This window comes from Pantherophis guttatus, chromosome 4 (assembly GCF_059756535.1).
Source record: "Pantherophis guttatus breed Tessera chromosome 4, ASM5975653v1, whole genome shotgun sequence".
NCBI lineage: Eukaryota > Metazoa > Chordata > Lepidosauria > Squamata > Colubridae > Pantherophis > Pantherophis guttatus.
The window spans coordinates 141996713-142019891 of NC_142066.1; the positions used below are offsets into that span (position 1 = coordinate 141996713).

General features: G+C 37.9%; 1 protein-coding gene across 18 annotated transcripts in view; it reads right to left on the bottom strand.

The window, feature by feature from the left end:
- PARD3 (par-3 family cell polarity regulator) overlaps positions 1-23179 on the bottom strand; it is a 650052-nt gene that overhangs the window by 186347 nt on the left and 440526 nt on the right. For all 18 annotated transcript variants that reach the window (XM_087893015.1, XM_087893013.1, XM_087893011.1 and 15 more), the window contains 2 exons: positions 13913-14101; positions 12093-12263 (listed from right to left, as the gene is read on the bottom strand). In XM_087893015.1, the coding sequence (XP_087749141.1) occupies positions 12093-12263; positions 13913-14101 (360 nt within the window). The remainder of the gene's footprint in view (positions 1-12092; positions 12264-13912; positions 14102-23179) is intronic.

Consider the following 23179-nt stretch of genomic DNA (forward strand, 5'->3'; position numbering starts at 1 on the left):
TGGCAGTTCTTTGCAAGATCAATAGTTTGTGGAAGCAGACTAATAAAAGATAGGGCCTGGATTCAAACTAAGCACAGAATGTACAGTATGGACACATGAATCTAAGCACAGAAGATTTGTTGTCAGTTTTGGACTAAATGAACATGGGATAATGTAGACAGCAAGTCTATTTATTGTAGAAAGTAAAAGAGCTGTAATACTTCTATGTTCTTTTCCCTTAACGACTTATTTTAAAATACTTTTATATTACCCAACTCATTTTATTCATATATATATATATATATTGTGATACAAAACATTACGCATTTACCTTATTAATGGATTTGGTTTGAGTTATTTGTATGACCAGAATTTGCAAATATTTATAGATTTATTAGGTTGAATTTTTCTTTTTCCTACTGAGGATTGAAGCTGATATATATGGTATATAAAATGTGTTTGACTCTTCCAGAAATCTTGCACTGACTTCTTTCGTAAACTTTGTGTCGAAAATATAATTTAGGATTGTGCAATTTTTGCATTTCTTTGCTTTAAATGATGCTACAAAACACGGAAAGAGTTTATATGAGTTCCTCTACCTCCATCGTAATTTTTCTAGATATGTGCAACTGCTTCAGCTACCTTCAATTATTTTTGCATATATGCACATGCAGCATTCCGCATCACATTTTTCCCACTGATGCATAAGCAACACACACAAGTCTAGTAGGTGTGGCTTCCAAAACAGGGACACAAACTAGAAAAAGACATGGCTGCTTTAATAATTTAAATAGGAAATATTTTCAATACACTTCTGCACCTTCCGAAGCAAGGAATTCAAGGGATTGCCATAGTTCTAAAAAAAATATATTATGTAGCAATACTGTCTTTATTTCCTAGTAGGTGACTGAAGCAGGGCTGTGGTAAGGAGGAAGTAGCTTTATAGTTGGCTCATACTGTGGGCAGGTCTGGGTCAGAACAATTAGAGAAAATATAGAACATATTATTTCTGTACAAAGTTACATCTATTCCAGCAGCCCCTAATCTTTTAGGTGCCAGAGGTCAGTTTTGTGGAGGGTGTCTTTTCTACAGACAAGGGGGGCATCGTTTTGTGAACTGTCTGGATCCTTTGCATGCATGGATGGGGTTTCAAGCCAGTCCATAGACCAGGGGTTGGGAACCCCTGATCTATTCAATGTGAATGATATTTTTAATAAAGTTCTAAATGGCAGCCTTGTCTTTTCCAGTTTGATCAGACCTGAAAAAAAATTGCTGCAATGAAGGCTGAACATAATTACAATTGCAGGTATGTCAGATGGTGGGAAAATAATAAACTCGCCATGCAAGTGGATTAGACACAACTGAACTTCATATTGTGAACTGAATATTTTTTTTTTCCTAGTTTCTTTCCTGCCCTACATTGTGGATTATAATTGACAGCTCTGCTGAAAAGTAAATTAAACAATATTCAACACTTCTGATATAAAAGACTCAAAAGCAAATTTAAAACAAATTAAGATATTACAATTGTGAAATGCTGTTCATGATAACCAGGAACTAAAGATGCAGGTCAAATATACTGCACTCATGAGCTCAATTTATTTTTTAAACTTTCTTCAAAGAGTGAACATTAGCCCAAACATGAATTATGTTCCTAGGAAACCAGAATGTAAATTCAAACTTATACAACAAAAATCTAGCTATTTTCTGAATGGGCATCAACCATTTAGGATGATGTAGAATGAAAACTGGGCTCAAGTTTAAAATATTTGTACTCAAGAAGCAGCTTTTCATCCAATAAAGATATTTACTGGCAAGCTTTAATATTGATACAGCATAAACAAGATAAACAAAAGAATTATTTTCTAAAGTGCTCTGCTTTACAAATGAGTCCGCAAACGTGGTACCTCTTTCATGGGAAAAGATACTATTCAACATCTAGAGTAATTAATGAATAAAAAGCCAGATTCAAAGCAAGACATCAACTGTCAGCCACACAAATATTTAACTGAAGATATGTTTTTTATAAACTAACAAAAACATTTTATAAAGGAAACAGAAAAACTTTTTAAGAAGCACTTTTATCGCTCTTTTTCTAAGGTTTACCTTAGAAAAAATTAATTACTCCAATCCAGCAGCCCTCAAGCAGTCGCATTCACGACAAACCATTTTATATCAAATTTATATTTCACTATTAAAGAAATAAAGGGAGTCTAGTATAGATCTATTTCAAGCTATTTAGCTCTCATCAGCTAGCCATGCCCTTACTTGGATTTGAACTTGGGCTGCTCGAATGTTAGGCAGTTGTATTAACAAGTTTTTCATCAGCTTGAGCCAGGGGAGAGATTAAGTGTTTTTCCATTACTTCTATTGTTTTTCTACCTGGTCTACCCCAGCATGAGGGAGGGAGCATACTGCATCCCTTTTGCCTTTTGCCTTCTCCCACGTAAAATTGGAAGTGCTTGGCGATGTTTCGACGAAGTCTCATTCGTCATCTTCAGGCTGGTGTTCTCGGCTTCGTGCTTCCAGGAGCAATGTGAGATCGCAGCTGTCTCTTCCTTTTAACTGCTAGTGGGGGTGTGAGCTGATTGGGTGGGAACTTGGCTTTGTTCTGATTGGGTGGAGGTTTGTTCTGATTGGTTAGGGTTAGAGTTAGAAAATCAAGGAGTATATGAAATCCCATGCACCGCCTGCCCCACCACATACATCGGACAAACCAACAGACGAATAAGTGCACGCATAGAAGAACACAAGAACTCAGTCAGAAAAGAGGAACCAACTTCTTCCCTGGTCCAACACCTTAAAGCCACAGGACATGATATTGACTTTAAAAAGACCAGAACTATCGCCAAAACTGAACACTTTAACAACAGAATAATCAGAGAAGCCATCGAGATAGAAAAACGCCCACACAGCATGAACAAACGAGACGATACCTCCCGCCTACCAGCCATTTGGAAACCCGCCCTTATTGACAAACGAGTCCCTAACATGACGAATGACACCAGACCCACACTCACGAGAGCCACACAGGATGTCACCACCACACATCCACGCAGAAAGCAGATTCAAACCCACACTGATAATGAGCCACGACCAAGGACCAGAAGCCAGACTGCAGCTGCATCATTAGCCACTTTAAATCCCTCCAATCCATACATGAAGCAGACTGACACCCACCATGAAGAGCTCGCACGGCCACAAACACGAAGCCAAACAACAACAACGCAGCTCACCAGCTCAAATCCCCCTGCAACTCAGACTAAGCTGAGCACAACCAAGCCCCCACCCAAACAGAACACACCCCCAGCCAATCAGAGCACAGCCAAGCCCCTAACCAATCAGAACACACCTCCACCCAATCAGAACACAGCCAAGTTCCCACCCAATCAGCTCACACCCCCACTAGCAGTTAAAAGGAAGAGACAGCTGCGAGCTCACATTGCTCCTGGAAGCACGAAGCCGAGAACACCAGCCTGAAGATGACGAATGAGACTTCGTCGAAACGTCGCCAAGACACTTCCAATTTTACATGGGAGAAGACCCGAATAACCAAAGACCTACATATAAGCTAAGATGTTATACAGCCCTGGTTCTGTGAATTCTCATTCACAAGTTTCTGGGCTTTTTGTTTCTTGCTGACAGACAGCAGACTCTGTGCTGCCCTTTGGGAGACTCAGGCAGCACAGAGTCTGCTGTCTGTCAGCAAGAAACAAAAAGCCCAGAAACTTGTGAATGAGAATTCACAGAACCAGGGCTGTATAACATCTTAGCTTACGTAGGTAAAACCTGGCTAGAAAGAATATGCACATAAAAGCCTACGAAAAAGAAAGAAAAAGATATATATATGTTTGTGTGTGTGTGTGTGTGTGTGTGTGTGTGTGTGTGTATTGAGGTCCCACTCGTCATCTTCAGGCTTGTAAGCGGGTTGGTTGGCTGTGTTGTTACATCTTCATTAGTTGATGGAGTTGATGTTTGCAAATTAGTCGGCTGTTTCATGCGATGACAGGTGAGAGAGAGTGTGTGTGGATACTTCATCCACAATGGACAAAGATACAAACAGATAGAAGGAGCACCTATGGGATTACCCCTCTCACCCATCATCGCAAACCTATACATGGAACACTTTGAAATCAACGCTTTAGATAAATCTGAACACAAACCCAAACTCTGGCTCAGATATGTAGATGACACTTTCATAATTTGGCCACGCAGAAAGAAAAAACTGGACAACTTCCTCACACATCTCAACCACCTACATCCCAAAATACAATTTACTATGGAAATAGAAGCTAACTACCAACTTCCCTTTCTGAACGTCTTAGCCTACAGAAAACTCGATAGCTCCCTAGGACACACCATCTACCAGAAAAAAACACACACAAACTGCTATTTAAACGCTCAATCATATCACCACCCTGCATAGATCAACTCCACAGCCAAGACTCTCATCTCCAGAACCAAACGCCTAGCTGACAAAGACCACCTGTAAACTGAATTACACACTCTCACAAACATATTAATCTCCAACGGATTCCAAAGAAACACAATTACCAACTTAATCCAAAGGAAGACACCCCCCAAGAGCCGAGGCACAGAACAGGACAATGGCATCACCCTCTCCCTTACATCAAAGGCAACACAGATAAAATCAGCAAAATTCTCAACAAACACAACATCAAGACAACCCTCTGCCCTGACCAAAAAATAGCCAACATCTTAAGAAACCCCAAAGACAAGATCCAGCTAGAAAACCAAGGAGTCTATGAAATACCATGCAAAATCTGCCCAGCCACATATATTGGACAAACTAATAGGAGAATAAATGCACGCATCGCAGAACACAAGAATACAGTCAGAAAAGAAGAAAAAACTTCCTCCCTTTTCCAGCACCTTAAAACAACAGGACATGAAATTGATTTTGAAGGAACCAAATTCATCTCCAAAACTGAACACTTCAACAAGAGAATAATTATGGAAGCCATCAAAATAAAGAAATACCCCCCATAACATGAATAAAGGTGATGATATCTCCAACCTACCAGACATCTGGAAACTAGCCCTAGTCAACAAACAAGCCCCAGCCACAAACATTGACACCAGACCCAGGATAACACATGACGCCACCACCAATCATCCTCACCAGATTCAAACCCAATCCCATCCCATAGACGAAATGCAGCCACTGTCCAGGAGCCAGACCGCGGCGGCATCGCCAGCTGTTGTGTCCCCCTCCGATCCCCACACAAAGCAAACTAACACACGCCATGAGCACATGACAAGACCTCAGACTTGGAGCCAAACCAAAGCCCGGAATGTTGCATCACAGCCATCTGCTCAAAACAATACATTACAGAACTCAGGATGTCACAACACTAAAGCTCAGGATGTTACAATACAGCCAACTACCCAGGATGTTGCAGCTCAGGACTCAGGATGTCACAACACTGGAGCTCAGGATACTGCCACACGGCCCATTACCCAGGTCGTTATAACTCAAAAGCCTAATGGGCACACAGCTGGGACCTCACCCACACAGGATGTTATGAAACAGCCGACTAATTTGCAAACATCAACTCCATCAACTAATCAAGATGTAACAACACAGCCAACCAACCCCCTTACAACAACAAAGCCAGTATTCCACACCTCCTCACCAGTATTTATAGAGAGACAGCATCTCCAATCATGCTTTGCTCGCACATGCACGAAGCCGAAGATACCAGCCTGAAGATGACGAGTGGGACCTCGTCGAAACGTCGCCAAGATACTCTCAATCTTACACGGAAAAAGACCCGAATACACCAACTCTCTCTCCCCCTCCCCCTCCCTCTCTCCCTGCCTCACTCTGTAATTTTATATAATTTGGCAATGTTATTAAACATTTTATGTGACACCTTTCCTTGTAATAGATATCATATATTCATAGTTCTAAGCATGCTGAAAACCAAAGTATTACCTAAGGGTTGCTGAGACTACAAACTGCAAAATCAGGAATATCACTAATAAGTTATAAGTAATTATAAGGAGACTGGGAAAGAACGGGAAAAGAAGCAGAAAAGAGACAAACAATTAAGAGATCAGTTGAGAGCTTATCTCAAAAATGTCAACTTAGCCCACTTAGGAGGGCTAACTTAGCCCAACTTAGGAGAAAAAAAATCTGGGAAGATGCATTTTCTAACCATCCAAAGAAACTCTCCTTTAATTAATTCAATACAAATGAGTATGGAAAATATCCAGGATTCTGAATTTACTGCAAACTAACATTAAATATATTTAGCTGAAATCTGCAGAGTTTTCTTTATGGGGGAAAAAAGGGATTTAAAAGTTGTTCTTACTATTTGAACAGAGAGGAAAAAAAATGATGAATTTGGCCCAATAGACTCTGAAAAATTTAAAGAATCTCGAATACAATGGTATGAGAAAAGTAACTACAAATAGGAAAAAGACATGGTAATACTTTATTGTTAGAAAAGGTGGACAATTAAAACAGAGGAGAAAAGGAAAATCTGTAAGTTTGTATAATAAATCAACATTGCATAAATGTCAAAAGAAAATGTTTAGTCTCCTGGTCTGTGGTTTGTACCAGAATTTAACTAAAACCTCTTACATTCTTTGTTCTTGCCCTGTTGTGTAGAACTTGATATAAAGTGTTATATTAAATTCTTTCTGCTTTTGTCCAATGGCATCCAGGTTTTTATAACCCTATTCTGGATAGACATGGAATAGCAAAAACTAGCAGTGCTTTTAAGTTCAGAATGCCGTCACATAATCTTGTGCAATAAAACAGACTTCAAAAAATAATTAATTTTGAAAAGTAGAATACTCAACATTTTAAGATAAAGGTAAAGGTTTCCCCTGTCCAGTTGTACCCAACTCCAGAGGACATGGTCCAATTTTACATTATTTCACACTCCTAAGAACTCACATAAAGTGCCAAAATATTATGAAGTCTGGTGTATGGCACAATCTATAAATGTTTTTAATTTTAGAACATTTTTAATATTAGTTTGGGGATTCTGTAGGTACTATCTGGAGTTGCCACTCTCCCCTTGATATCAGTTAATCAATATACTTATGTCTCTTAGCATGTTTCTCAATATTTCTGCAATTTATAGTACTTTAAGTACTACTGAGAAATAAATATGGAGCTTTTTCTATTTTTTTTAAAAAGCTGCTAATAAGAATGTGGCAGTATCACATTATTCTTTCCAACCCAAATAATTATATAAGAAAATCATGAAAAGGCTTTGGGCTACCAATAGAGGAGAATATTGATAGCTCAGGGTTGAATTGTGGGGTCCTTGGTGTTCTCTGAGCTTGGTGATATTCTCACAGATGTTTCATTACCAAAATGGGCCTGGTGGCTCAGCAGACTGAAAGCATTGTGATTAACACCAGCTGTCTGCAATTACTGTAAGTTCGAATCTCACAAGGCTCAAGGTTGACTCAGCCTTCCATCCTTTCTAAGATAGGTAAATTGAGGACCCAGTTTGTGGGGACAATAAGCTGACTTTGTATAAATATACAAAAAGTATGAAGGCTATTGCTTAACGCATTGTAAGCCACCTTGAGTCTTCGGAGAAGGGCGGCATATAAATCAATTTTTTAAAAAAATAGGTAATATCATCAGTGCATCATCTTAGCACTGATGGTGTTAGTTAGTTTGATAATGAAACATCTCCAAAAATCCACCAAGTTCAGAATGCATCAAGGACACCATATGTTTTGGGCTGTTTGTCTACCTATTAGCATAATAACTCTTTCAAAAGAACAGGACCAAGTCTGCTGTGAAAAAGAAGTGTCATAGGTAAAATAGACTTTGGAAATAAGTCAATTCTGGCAGTGGCCATAGAGAAAAAACAAAACAAAACAGAAAAGTTTTTCCTATGCATCCTTCTAGGACTTGCAGTTGGGCAGTTCCTTGGATTGCTGACCTTCTCCTCATTCTAAATTGCCTGTCTCATCTTAGTTTTATAAGTGGTCCAGAGTAAAAGTACTCTTAATTTTTTTGTGTTAAATTTGTGAACCAAATCTTATGAAACAAGACTTTCATTTATATGGCATTTCTAAGTGTTTTGATATCTTAGAACATGGATTTCTTACTTATAAAGATTATACATTCATCATTATTTTACTGAAGCATCTAAGAGTCTACTTTAAGTGCTGCTGCCTTCTGTTCTTTTCAAGCCATAAGAGCTAGCAACCAATACAGCCTCAATCACAGCTGCATTTTCAGCCACTTGAATGCCACTTAATTATGCCAGACTGGTACAAGCTTGCTGTTCACAACAGAGAACTTTTCTTTGGTCCTTATACAGACAATGCCATACTTTAAAAAGGAAACAGGACTTCACTCCGTGCTCTTTTATCATCCAGGTAAGAAAAATCTGCTTTAAAATGCAGGGTACTTGATAAATAATGCCTGTTCCGCTTGTAACTAGTTTCCTTATCCAAAAAAATACTAGAGATAGTTAAGCAGCCAAAGACACTTCAACAATATCCCTGCCAGGAGCTTCTATTAATAAAATATGAGAAAATATGTTCCTGGAAAAATAGTTAGTGGAAAAATTAAGGTTTTCTATTAGCTTCATTTTAATTAGCATTTATCTAATGGTTAAGATGAAATCCATAAACATTGACAATAAATAAGTTGTGAAAGAAAATGTGGAATAGATATGTATCAGAAATGGTCATTCTAGATGTCATTTAACTAATCTCATTTGGATTTTCAGAATCAAACCTAGGACATTTCAAATTAATGCATGAGCTAAAGCAACAAGACAAAACAACAAACAGTGAAACAAAGAGCCATTTGAAACACTATCAACCTTCATTCATTCATTTAGGCAGGGGTGTCAAACTCAAGGTCCATGGGCCAGATCCGGATGCTTAGAACTGGCCTGCAGGGCATGCCAGCAAAAAATTGAGCTCATGGGGGTTGCGTTCAGCCCCCACAAGCTCCGTTTTCACTGGCAGAGGGCTATCAAAACAAACTAAAAACAAAACAAAATGAGAAATGTATTTGAGAATAGGACAGAAAAGGAGAAAGGGAAAGAGGACAGAGAAAGAAAAAGAAGGAAAGATGGGAAGGAAGAAGAAAGGAGAATGAAGAGAGAAAGAAAAAGAAGGGAAGAAAGGAAGGAAATTATAATTTATTTTATTTATTTATTTATTTTGTCAGATTTATATGCCGCCCTTCTCCCGTAAGACTCGGGGCGGCTCACAACAATAGAATAATGAGAGTGAGAATGGGTCTCAGGGAAGTCCTGCCTTAGCACTTGGCTACCACAGGTGCCCCGGAGATGAGCGACATCAAACTGGCCATGCCACCCTGGCCCTCCAAGGTCAAACACAATCCTGATGCAGCCCTCAATGAAATTAAGTTTGACACCCCTGATTTATGGCAAATTAACTTTCTTTGGTGTTCCCTTCATAATTTGAAAGACATTTTTTAAAATATGGTATAGAAAAGATCTTCCTTTAAGAGTTTTTCTCCTTTTATCATAATATTTATCACAAACATTCCAATTTAAATCTCAGACTCAGTAATATCAGTAATATGATCACTATAAAACAAAAAGTAGCTACTCTGTTAATCACAGAAAATAGAAATTTTATTTTCTCAAGAGCTAGGTTGGTTTCTCAAAACAAAGTTCCACCTCTAGTTGCATGACTGCAAATTTTCCTCATGATTCAAGACCAGGCTTACAAAATTACAGCATTTGGAATTCAGAATGTGTGTGTGAGCAACTATAACATAATCTTTCATGTTATAGTTGTAGAACCTTGATAAGACTCATTGTTTTCTAACACTAACCCAAACTAGTAGCATCTCAATCAGCATAAATAACAATTTCAACAATGATCTCTGGGATTTTTCAGAGAAAAAAATATGCTTTGATGCCTCGAGAAAAGATATTGCTTCTCTCTTAATAATGCAGACTAACTTAAAGCAGCTTTTCCATTGCTATAATTCAGATCACAAATATTTTATTCATACGCCCTAAATTAAATGGAGCCAAGCTAGGATTTTTAGCACAAAGTATAAGTTCCTCACTGAAAACCCCCTTTCTGCGATTGCAAAAGGCTGGGCCCTAGAGAAACAAGGTAGATAGCTCAAACAACAATTGTTTTGGTTTTATGAAAGGGCAGAAACATTTTTATAAAAAATAAAATAAAATGTATTGGCCACCATCTTATTTCAGAGTAACTCTGGGCAAAACTTGTTTTGTAGATCACTATTGTAATCAGTATTGAACAAATATTTGTGAGAAGTTCTGCCAAATCTTGATAATTTCTTTGCCATTTATTGATTCAAGTAGTAAAACATCTTGAATTGGCCTTGAGAAAATGCATTTAATTATATACAGATTAATTCAGGACATGAATGTTTCTTCCAATGATACGTTTCTTAGAATATTTGATATTAATATATGTATCTTCATCAGCATACAGAATACAATAGTAGAAATGTTTATTATTGTGAAAGTATACAGTGAAATTAGGTAATTCCACACTATAATGTGCAAATGTTGCCCTTGTTATCTGTAATAACAATAAGAGATTTTGGAGAATTTACAGTCTAGGCATCAGAAGTGGTATTCAGCAGATTCTGACCAGTTCTGGAGAGTAGTTCAGAGGACCGGTAAATACCACCTCTGACTGGCCCCACCCCCATCTATTCTCTGCCTCCCAAGTCCCAGCTGATCAGGAGGAAATGGGGATTTTGCAGTAACCTTCCCCTGGAGTGTGGTGGGAATGGAGTATCCTTCCCCTACCACATCAACCAAGCCATGTCCACCAATCCATGCCACGCCCACCATGCCACGCCCACAGAATTGGTAGTAAAATTTTTGAATCCCACCACTGCTAGACATATATATTTATATGCCCTAATTTTACACTATTCAAGTTACACTAAAAAGCTAAAATTTCTGTTGTATCATTTTGCAAAACCATGCCATTAAAACTAAAAAAATTCCTTAAAATCTGGTTTAACAATATATCCTGAATTCTCTTTAGCTAGCACAACTGTATTTTGGTAAACTGGTAAAATATATGTACGTTTTGATGATTAATATCATAATCTGCTAACTTGGTCCATGTTGCTGGAGGTGATGAAACCTGAACTAAAACATTTACCCATGCTGAAATAAATACAAAATCCACTTCATTTTTACAGAAGATGCATTCAAAACCTTTCAAGGGGTAAAATATCCCACACTGTATTTCTGGAGTACAGTTCTTGAATTATGAGGAGAAAACAGCAAAGCTATTGAAATTGATTAGCAGTCTTCATCTGCTAGTTCTATCTTATTTTAGACAAACTTTCTTTGAATATAGTCTTCTAAATATTTGGCTAAGTGTGTAAGCCCCACTTCTTCTTTTCTATTATTTAAACTTGGCTAATTTCAATGTTTCTAAATATTCTCATAAAACATAAACTCATAAAATGCTACATCCATCATAATTTCCCAGTCAAAACTGCATATTCCTGAGACTAGCTGTCAGAACCAAAAGGTACATATAGACTTATTTCTAAGTACTTTCCTTTTTTTCCTCATTTATAGAGAGAAATCTTGCCAAACTGAAGCAAAGTTTTTGCATCATTAAATATATACTCTGAACTTCTGTGGACTGACCCTTGCTCGATCCTCTTCCTCCCAACAAAACAGTGGTGGGTTGCCCCTGGTTAGGACCGGTTTGCAAGAACCAGTAGTAAAACCAGTGGGAGGCTCCACCCACCGACCCAGACATCGTCAGGAAGCTTCTGCCATGGGCAGAAGCATCACACGTGAGCGAAGCAAGCAAGCGTGGTCCCGTTGCAAACCAGTAGTAAAGGTAAATAGAACCCACCCCTGGAACCAAACTATCTAAACTTTGCTGTCTCTTTGTCCTCTGGAATGCAGCCCCTCCTGTTTGGAAACCCAGATTACCTTGCACTATAGTAACTCATAACAATGCAATAGAAGTGAAGTTATATTCTTTTCCTTTTGGAGATACCAACAACAATGAATTCATTTCTGACATGGCTAAACACTTTTAATTCCTATTATTGGGGGATATACTTTCTTCCTCTAATATTTTGCTAGAATCATACTGTTTCTTACCTCATTGCCTTTGCTTACTCGTCTTGCAACGATCAGTTGAATCATTCCCCGTTTATTTCCCTCTGTGGACATGGATCTACGCAAAGTTTCCATGGCATCTTGGTTCGTCTTTCCCAATAATGATTCTCCATTTACTGCTATTAATTGATCATTCACCCGGAGTCTTCCATCCTAACAAATAAAAAGAAAACTGAGACTTATTAAAGGCTTTTTCTGGCTTCATTAATTTAACAAAACAGAACAGAAAAAAACATAACAACATAAATTATGAATTTTTTTATGCATATGTATGTGTGTGTGGGGGGAGAAATTTTATATAATAGTTTCAATAAAATATTACCATGTTTTATCAGACTCATCCAAATAGAGTGCATATAGTGCATGTATTCATTCATAAATTGCAAGTAATATCAGGTATTCAATTCATTGGGTAATTGGGATAATAAATTTATCTTTCCAGAATTAATTTCTTGGCAAAAGTAAGGACACTTCCATTGTACAGCTGTCAGTTTCCATGTAGTACACATGTAGTTCAAAATAATGTGTATGTTCAAAAATATTACATGAATATTTAAATAAGAATGTTTCCCTTAAAATCAAATTAATGTATATAATTACTTTTTACCGAAACATAACTTTGGAACATTACAAAAACATATGTTTTAATAAGCATTGTTCTTATTGCATCTCCAATAACTTGATGATCTCCTAATATAGAAGACTTACGACAATTGTGAACCAATTTTCCCTTGTTAAGCAAAGTAGTTAAGTGAATCACACCTGATTTTATGACTTTTAGATGCAAATAATTTCCTATAACTGAAAAAAGATGTGCTAGGAATACTTAGTTGTGGTTTCACAGATTATACAGTAAATACAAACTTGACATGTTTAATGAAATCAGTCCATCACATTTCTTTCTTTTCTTGGCCCTTCTTGCCTTGAGCTAAAGGTCAAGAGTGATCTTAATAGACCACAGGTGTCAAACTCGCGGTGTCACGTTGCCGTCACGTGACTTTTGTGGCATTTTCCCCATTTGTGGAACTGGAGTAGGTGTGGCCTGCATGTGACGCATCCAGCCCATGGGCTGCCAGTTTGACACCCTGTGGTAGACAGACACTGTAAAAAGAAGATGCTGACAGAATCTCTTACAAGACTTCTATTAATGTAGCTTTACACTAAGTAGAATTGGTTTATAAGGTTTTATTTCCTGTCTGTTTACATCACAGATTGATCAAAACAGGATTCTCCCACCATCTTTTTCACAGCCCAAACAACTAGAGAGGGTCACTTCTGAGTCTCGTGCCCTGCCCATTTTGCTGTGCTGTCTCTTATCTGAGTGTTTCCTAGACAGCATTCTCCTAACTGCCTTTTCCCACATAACATTACACACTCTGACTGGAATCACCCATTATATTAAACCATGCTGAATCAAAACCCTTAGTGTAGGGATGTCAAACTTGCGGCCCTCTGGCCAGATGCATCACACACTAACCAGCCCCATCCCAACTTTTGTGAAGAGGAAAAAAATCAAGCTAGGTCATGTGACGGCACAAGTTTGACATCCCACCTTACTCTTTTGCTTTAGCAAGCGGATACTATCTATTGGACATATTACAAACCTAAATTATATAATGTTTTATTTGGAGCATCCGAAGTGCAGATAACATTTGCTGCATCATCAGCATCATCATACCAATTATTCAAATAGAAAACTGGGAAATGGAGGAAGGAACGATGCATAACAGGAAATCAATAAAGGTTTGCCTAAGAGATGCTGGATTATGGAACATTATCTGACATGTCTGAAATATACTTGCCTTAGAAGCTGCTCCGCCATTAATAATGGACTTCACAAAGATGCCAAGGTCTGCATGATTCTCTTTTGACCGGTTACCTTTCACACTGACGCCAAGTCCAGCTGACCCAGAATCATTAAGTGGAACCTCAAAAGTGAGAAATTCTCTGGTGCCATCAGCGGTAAGAACAATATCCTCTTCTTCTGGTTTCTGTTAGAAAAAATTCAACATGGTATTTTTTTTTAAAAAAAAAAATCTTGTTTGCAATTATTCTTAACTACAACTACATAATATTTTGAAAAATGGTGGCAGTACAATACTACTACTGTAATCGCTATTAACATTCTGTAGGGAAATTTGTGATAATGGTACATCTGCCAGCACCGTCAAATAATTCCTAGAACCAGATGTGGCAGTCTGCATGTATAAAAACAGAAGGGGAAATGGCTGTATGTATGAGAGAAAGAGAATATATGCACATGGATTTAAATGTGGTATTTTCTCGATTATTACAAAATACAACTGCTTAATTTCCAAACAGGAAACTATTATTGGATGCATTAAACCTAATGTTCTGCAAGTTCATTTGTCCTTTGAAATAGTGGCATTTGAATATCTATGTTTCCTAAGCAGCAAGAAAGTTACTAACAGCAAGCAAACAGATAAATACCAATTAGTCATTTGTGTGGTTATTCTTTTTCAGTTAGGACTATTAATATTATTCAAAGAAGTGACAGGAAAAAACCACCTAAAATACAGTCAGGTAACAGCAAGTCCTTTTACTCTGAGCACCAGAAAAATTCTATGCAACACAGTACTGCCAGTATAATTTTCTTTTGTCTACTCTCTTTTCACACATTCTACCTTTGTTCCTTTCAGTATGCTGCCTTAGAACCAAATAAATAATAAGAGATATTCACCCTTCTGAATACTGCCTACAGACAGAGGCGTCAAACATATAGTGAGAAGATAAGATATATGCCGTTTTGCTACTGTATTTTAAACATTAAACACTCTCACACTCTACATATTGTCATGTTGTGAATACATTTGCTTTTGAGCGAAGCAAGAATGGTGAGCAATGATTCGCTGCCTTAACAAGGAAACTGTGCAGATGTAGCCATTAAGGTGTCGCTAGATAATATCAATGTATTTATTTAGGAAACTTATATGCATCTCCTTTGAGAGACGTTTGCCACTGTGTATAATGTGTTTTCTTTGCTAACATCAAAAGAGAAAGTGATGACTCAATTCAGCAGTGGATCCACATTTAAGATTAGAACTAAAGAGTTCCCTTCTGCACTCTCTGCTTGAAAAAAAGATGATTTTTCCCACTAAAGCAAAACATTAATTTGGTTAAGGATCAATACATTCCATTGTATTGCCTCTATGTGCCATCTGCTTGATCATAGGAATGCACAAGTGCCGGGAAAGGGGAGGGGGAGGGGGAGGGAAGTCTATTTAAAGAAATTTAAAAAAATAATGGTCAGGAGCTACTTTATCATATTTAAAAAAATATTGTTTAAAAAATAAGTTAAGCACCACCAAAATTGTGAAATGTGGCATTTGTAATCTAGAAGTTAAAAGATTACACAATAACTTATTTGCAATAACTTTCATTTGATCTTGATGTGCTCTAAATTAAAAACTTCAGTGTGTCAATCAAAACAGGTTGATACAATTTTGCCGATTTAATGAACGGCAGAAGAAATTTATTGCATCTTGTTTTACCAACAGAAATAAAATAAAACATCCCCATCAATTTATTTAGTGCAATGATTGAACAACACGATTCAGCTCCCTCAAGAATAGTATCATATACCACATCTGAAATAATTAGTAACTTCACAATACTCTGCTTAGAACTGCTGTTCTAAGAAAAAGTCACTTCAGCTGAATGAAGTTGTTCAAGTATGTAATTTGCAATAAAATTTGGTGAGTGATAAAGCTGTGACTTCTTGGTCTTAAATTAAAATATACCATTGATACCCACAGCACTGGCATGTAGGGGTTAATTTTGGAACTGTCTTATTCCCCAGCTCACACAAAGAAAACCCACATATTTCCACATTCACTCCATGTTACTTTTGCTTCCTATGCCTTGTTGTATTACTCTCATCTTTTCTCCATTATTGCTTGGTAGCCCTTCCCAGCAATGGAAATACATATTGATACACAGACAATGTCAGTCAGAAGGTGAAAATAGCAATAGCATGTCCATGCTACTTTTGTCATTTTCGACTGACATAATGGACACCAAGCTAACAATCAATGTTGTACCTACACAACTTTTTACTGGCTAGCTTGCTATAGGGCAAATGTTTCTCTATTTTCCCCTCAAAGCAGAAAGGCACAAACATGTTTCCAAATGGCCATAATGTTTCTCATTCACTCAGAAAAATGGCAAATATATTAAAGTATGAATGCAAGAGAAACTTGTGTGGACAGAATAGATTTTCAGCACACTGAATCTTAATCACCATCTAAAGCTGGACATGAACCAAATACTGCCTAATAAATTGCATGAACCTCTTAATACACCATTTTGAAGAGAAAAAGAGAACCAAGCTGTTATGCTGGGTGTATGACCATAATGAAGATTTGATTTGACTAACTAGGCTATTGATTTGACTAACTAACTATTGCTTATTAAAAAACCAATAACAACTCTAGTTTAATATAGTGACAAGGATTTTCTTTTTAAATTTCTTGCAAAAGCTGTTCAGCAGCCAGAACTAAGTTGCACTGAACACATTTCAGGCCTTTGCACCCTCTAAAGCAGAGTTTGAGAGGGTAGGCTGCAGAAGACAAGACGGAGTTGGAACAACATAAATCCAATATATGAGTTGAAATGCAATTATTATCAGTGTATGATCTGTCTTTCCCTGGAGAGCTATTCTCTCAGCCTAACCTACTTCACTAACAACTACATCTCAGCCTAATTTACCTCACAAGTCTGCTGAGAGGATGAAATGACAGCCTCAAGTATATCTGTCCTGTGGAGAAGGGTATACAAATGTGATAATTGGATTTTTAGGGGATAGTCTGGGCAAATCCAGGCTTGTAATTCTCCTGTGATATCTATACCCCAAACTCTTTCTTTGACAAGCAAAGCACATGAACAAAGCTCGTGAGATTTCTACCTTTTTTTTCCTAGCTAAACTTCTATGACTTTACACTCAGGATATACTGACTTTGATTTGTTCTGGCAGAATTCTCTTCAAACGGTACTCAAAGCTATAGAGGGAATAGTTCTGTTTTGCTCAGAGTATTCCCTAGCCAGAAAATTCATAAGCTTTTTCCATCTCAAAGTGCATCCCAGGGTGTGCTGCATTAAGATTTAAGTTAAAGATTGTCTTCCTCTTCTAGCAAGGACTTATAGTGACCATATGAATTCTAAATAAAATCTAACAAGTCATAGAGGGTACTTGAAATAGGTACAAATGAGAGGAGGAAAGGTTTGAACCAAGATTTGCAAAGATCTACTCTTGATACCAAGGCATAGCAGAACTTTCTATGACTGGAAGTCATTCTGGCTGGGAATTTAGAGAATTATAGGCCCAACCTATGTGGAAAACATTAGACTGAGAAAGCTAGAGACTTAGCTTAATGTTAAAAATGGCTAAAGGAATGTTTTATTGAGTTGCTGTTTAAGCAATTACCTGGTAACAATTAAAACATGAAGCAGTTTGGAATATCTGTGTTGACACACATAGTGTGCATAACCTTAGCAATACAAGACAAATGACATCGACTTAAGAGAAACTTTCCACTTCCACGATGATGTCGCTACAAGGTATTATCTGTTATTTGTTTTGTTATCCAACTAAATCAACTAATTACTTGATCAGCTGGACACATATTGATATCCAAGTTAGTGCTATTTCAGAATTTTAGACAAGAAATAAATAAAATGACTAAAGGTAGTCCTCAACTTACGCCCACATATTGAGCCCAAAATTGAATGGGTTAAGTGAGTTTTGCCCAATTTAAGACCTTTCTTGCTACAGTTGTTAAGTAAATCACTGCAGTTGTTAAGTTAGTCACATGGTTGTTAAGTGAATCTGGCTTCCCCATTGATTTTGCTTGTCAGAAAGTCACAAAAGGTGAACACATGATACTAGGACACTGCAACTGTCATAAATGTGAGTCAGTTGTCAAGCATCTGAATTTTGATCACATGATCATGGAGATGTCCAATGGTTGTAAGTGTGAAAAAAAGGCATAAGCCACGTTTTACACTGCCATTATAACTTGGAACAATAAATAAATAAACTATAAATCAAAGACTATTGTAATATATCATGAGATACTAGCATTTTGCCAAAGGGGATACAAAATAAAATCAAGAGAACAATTGGTGGGAAGGATAAAGGTTATACTTGCAATGGTTATCTTCTTATTTACAATTAACAGAAAAATTTAAAGGCACAGTTGTGACTCCTTTTGTTGCAAATTAAACTTTTTTAAACTTCCTAAGAATGCAATGATAATTTTTGAAGAATTCCTTCTGGACTTATGTAGGAGGGCAACTCAGTATGATTTATTTCTAATAGACATGCCTAGGATCACACTGTAAATCAATTCTGCATACGCACTGAAGACAAAACTCTAGAATATGTTTCATGTTGATATCAGGCAAAACTCTCAAACAGATTATTAAACTGTCACAACTTTTTGAAAAGAAGGCATCACTTGACAGGAAGCTACATGGCTTTATCAAGAGTAATTACACCAAGCAACCTGATCTTTTCCAATAGTCTGACTAGTTTAGTTGACTTCAGGAATGCAGTGAACATAGTAAATGTTGATTTCAGCAATGGTAAGGGCTAGAGTATATTACCATTAAATAGATGGTTGAATGATTGTAGTAATATATATAAATTATATATATATATATATATATATATATATATGTGTGTGTGTGTGTGTGTGTGTGTGTGTGTGTGTGTGTGTGTGTGTGTGTGTATATGTATGTGTGTGTGGGGGGGGTTCTATATCAAGCTGGAAGGAATTGCTGCAGGCATAAACCAGCAATCCATTGTGTAATGTTTAATGTTTATAAATGACTTGTATGATTATGAAACACCTTTGAGGATACTATTAAGATTCAATAGGAAGGGTGCCTTCTCAATCTATGACAGCAAAAAATTAAGAATCTGATTTTTTTTCTAACAATTTTATTTAAAAGCTTTTGCGGGCTGCAGTTTACTTCATCAGACACATAGAATGTGCAGACCGATGTAAGATTTAAATTGGATAAGGCTGGGGAGAATGGAAGAGAAACTGAGATGGATTTCAACAGGGAAAAATGTTAAGTCCTACATTTGGGGAGAAAAACATAGGATGTGGGCTGTTATATTGGGCAGCAATCTATATGTTAAAAAACTAAGTATCTTGGTGCATCACAAACTAAAGAATATGATTCATGCACTGAGCCAGCACTGTGAGGCAGCTGCAAAAAGAGACTCTAGAAAGAATCTAGAGAAGAGAACAAAGATGATTAGGGGACTGGAGATTAAAACATATAAAGAACGGTTGCAGAAACTGGGTATGTCTAGTGTAATGAAAAGAAGGACTAGGGGAGACATGATAGCAGTGTTCCAATATCTGAAGGGCTGCCACAAAGAAGAGGGAGCCAAGCTACTCTCCAAAGCACCTGAGGATAGGACAAGAAGCAATGGGTGAAAATTAATCAAGAAAAGAAGCAACCTAGACCTAAGGAGAAATTTCCTGACAGAACAATTAATCAGTAGAACAATTTACCTCCAGAAGCTGTGAATGCTCCAACACTGGAAATTTTTAAGAAGAGATTGGACAACCATTTGTCTGAAATGGTATAGGGAAGTGGTGGGTTGCCCCCAGTTCAGACCAGTTTGCAAGAACCGGTAGTAAAATCGGTGGGAGGTTCCGCCCACCGACCCCAACGTCATCAGGAAGCTTCTGCGCATGCGGCCCCATTGTGAACCAGTAGTAAAGGTAAGTAGAACCCACCCCTGGTATAGGGTTTCCTGCCTGAGCAGGGGGTTGGACTAGAAGACCTCCAAGGTCCCTTCCAACTCTGTTATTCTATTCTATATGCAGTTCTAGGCTATATCAGCCAAAATAATGTCAAGATCAGAAGAAAGCACTTCTCTAGTCTGTTTTGCTCAGATTCCAGTTAGAATACTGCAGAAAAGTTATGTAGCAACCATTAGTAAAACATGAGCTCAACTCAAGAAAACAAAAAAGCATAAGAAAGATGGCCCTACCTTGACTCTCTTGGGAATAAGCGGGAAGGGAAAGAAACACTGTCAGACTTTCACAATTCTGTTATTGTAGCCTATATGGATAAAGTAGAATTCATGTATTTCTTGTGGTATTACCTTGAAGGAAAGACATGAGGATTGATTCTAAAGGTAAAGATATCCAGCAATGGAGCAGACTACCTCAGGAGAAGCTGGATTCTTTAATAATGAGCTGTTGTACTAGGCAAGGGGCTGAACTAGACCATCTCCAAATATTATGAATGCAAATTTTAATATTAAAAATAAATGTACTTCCAGAACTATGCCATCAAATTATCTTGATTCAAACACAGCCTGTGATACTCATCCACAAAGAAACAAGTGTATGTGATTAAATAGATGGAACACTTTACCGTGCATTCAGAGATGCACTACAGCGCTAACAGTTGCTCTCAAATTAAGCACAAATAAAGGATCGTTCACCAACACTCCACTGATTAATTCTGAGATTCAAATTAAGCAGCGAACAGATAATGCGTGTTAGATAAAACTATTCCTGAGGGGTAATTGCATTAGTTCTAGGCATTATTGTTCCCAATAACCTTTGCATAAACAGCTACAGAAAGAAACTAAACACATTTGGGGGAAATGAATCCCTCTCTCACATCTTCTAAAAGCTATTTTAGAAAAAGATTTCACTTTAAAAATCTGAAACCATTCAACTCCCAACCCAAATAGGTGTACCTCCTATTTAACATGACCGCTTTCTCATTATTCAAAGACAAAAGACTGCATTTTCCTTTATCTCTCTAAAAGCAATAACATTCCCAATCAACACAGAGAATGCTTCTGCCAGCCTCATCAGCAACTAATATCTCCCTATTTGGTAATAAGAAACCAATTCCAAATAATATGATACGATAAAAGAAGCATTCGTCATAGGCAATATTCATGTTTTGAAATAAGCCAGGTGGTTACCTTTCCCAAGCTGTGTTAGTCAAGCAACGTAAATCTCAGTGCAGTTTAAAATAACAGTACCGAGAGTTAAATGGTGAAAACATATTGTTTTCTTACAATATCAGTTTGGATTAAAGTCTGTGGTTTCAATCTTTCTATTACCCATCATTTATTACTGCTTATCTGTAACAAAAATAGCAAAGGGCCTTGCTTAAATGCCATGATCAAGATGCACCACTGACCATCTGAATAAATACATATCTCATAATCTCAATGTAACCTAAATTTGTGACTCCTGAACAAACTGGGATGTAGGGCTTTAAAATGGAACTACACAAACTTGTAAAGAGAGTTTCAACCAGTCTTGGTCAAAACATCTAGACTATTCACTTATTCATATTGAAAGGTGGGTTCAATATGACCTTCAGTAAGGATGCTTAAGAATTAGAGAGCAGAAATTCAACAAATCAGGTGGACACCAAGAAGAAAGTTGGGGAGGAGAGATTTGACTATTATTCCTCCAGAAAGCTTAAATATATCAACAAGATAACCAGCAGAATCATAAGAAACAATCTGCCACTAAAACCAAATCCATGTGTCAGAGTGTCACATGAATCTGTCTCACAAAACACACCAAAAAATATTTTGTTCCTTCACACATTCACACTTTTTCTCTTTGTAAAAGTCAGGCCTTACTAAGAGGTGAAATGAAGCCAGCTGTTTTCAAAGGGGTAAGTCTAAATGGACAGCCAGCTGAGGGAAAGCCTAAATTCCTCTACTTGTTCATCCTGCTTGAGATGGATAGCTCACATCTAAAATATGAATGATGCAAGAAAACAGGGCCCTGACAGCGACTATGGTTACTTCCAGAACTTTATTCCAAGGACCCCCATTGGTTTAGAACAGTGGTCCCCAACCTTTTTATCGCCGCGGCCCGCTGAGCGCGCGCAGGGGTGGGGGCACGGCCCAGGAGCTTTTGCGCACGGCCCATTGCGCACGGCCCAGGAGCTTTTGCGCACGGCCCAGGAGCCTTTGCGCTGCAGCGTTCATGTCCCCCGGCCGCTGCGCGGCCCGGTGCCAGGTACTCCACGGCCCGGCACCGGTCCGCGGACCGGGGGTTGGGGACCACTGGTTTAGAAGACAGCCAGAATATAAATGGCAACAGTGCTAATTCCAGAAAAGTCACTAGAGGAGGGAACAGTAGAGGAAACAACTATCCTTTTCCACCTACCTAGATGGCAGTTCCTCTGTGGTCACTTTTGAGTACCTATACCAGTGATGGCTAGCGTTTTCTGGACCGAGTGCCCAAAGCATGCCTAAACCACCAAAACACAATGTGTGCACTTGTTCCGCCCCTGCGCACGTGCCCTGCTCCCTGCTCATGCGCCCCTCACGTGCCCCACCACCCACACATGTGTGTGGTCCCCGCATGTGCCCCGCTCCCCTGCACACGGCAGAGATCTGAAGACCAGCTGGACAGTGGGAAGCATGCACGCATATATGGCAGAGCTGAACTGGGGCAACAACTCACGAGCCATCAGAAAGGGCTCTGTGTGTCCCCTCTGGCACGTGTGCCATAGGTTCACCACCATGGACCTATATTATGTGATAAGAATTTAGGAAAAGAAAAACCTCATTACTTTCCTATAGTTTCTATTCCATGATGGCTATATGAAAGATAGGTCTATCTTCCTTCTGTATGAAATAGTAGAACCCAATTTATGCTAGTATGGATTTTACTTTGTGGTATAAATTAGAGATGCAAACTTAATTATATAGTGAAGCAAACAAATGATGCTTAGAATTTTTCTTCAAGCAAAGTTTAATATTTGCATTATAATTTTATGTAGATTTGATCTAAGCACAATCCTATCAATGTGGGTGACCTTAATTGCTTCCAAAATGTCCTGCAGAGCACCCTAGGGAAGTTTTAGGATATATACCAATCTATTCCAATGTTGGGTTCCATGTGTTACATAGTTTATGGACAGTTTTTCAAGAAACTCTTGCTTGGATATAAAATCATGGGTCTCTCAATCCATTATTTTTCATTTCTTAACTGACTGTGCATTAAATATATTACTCTGGTTAAGTGTTATCCTCT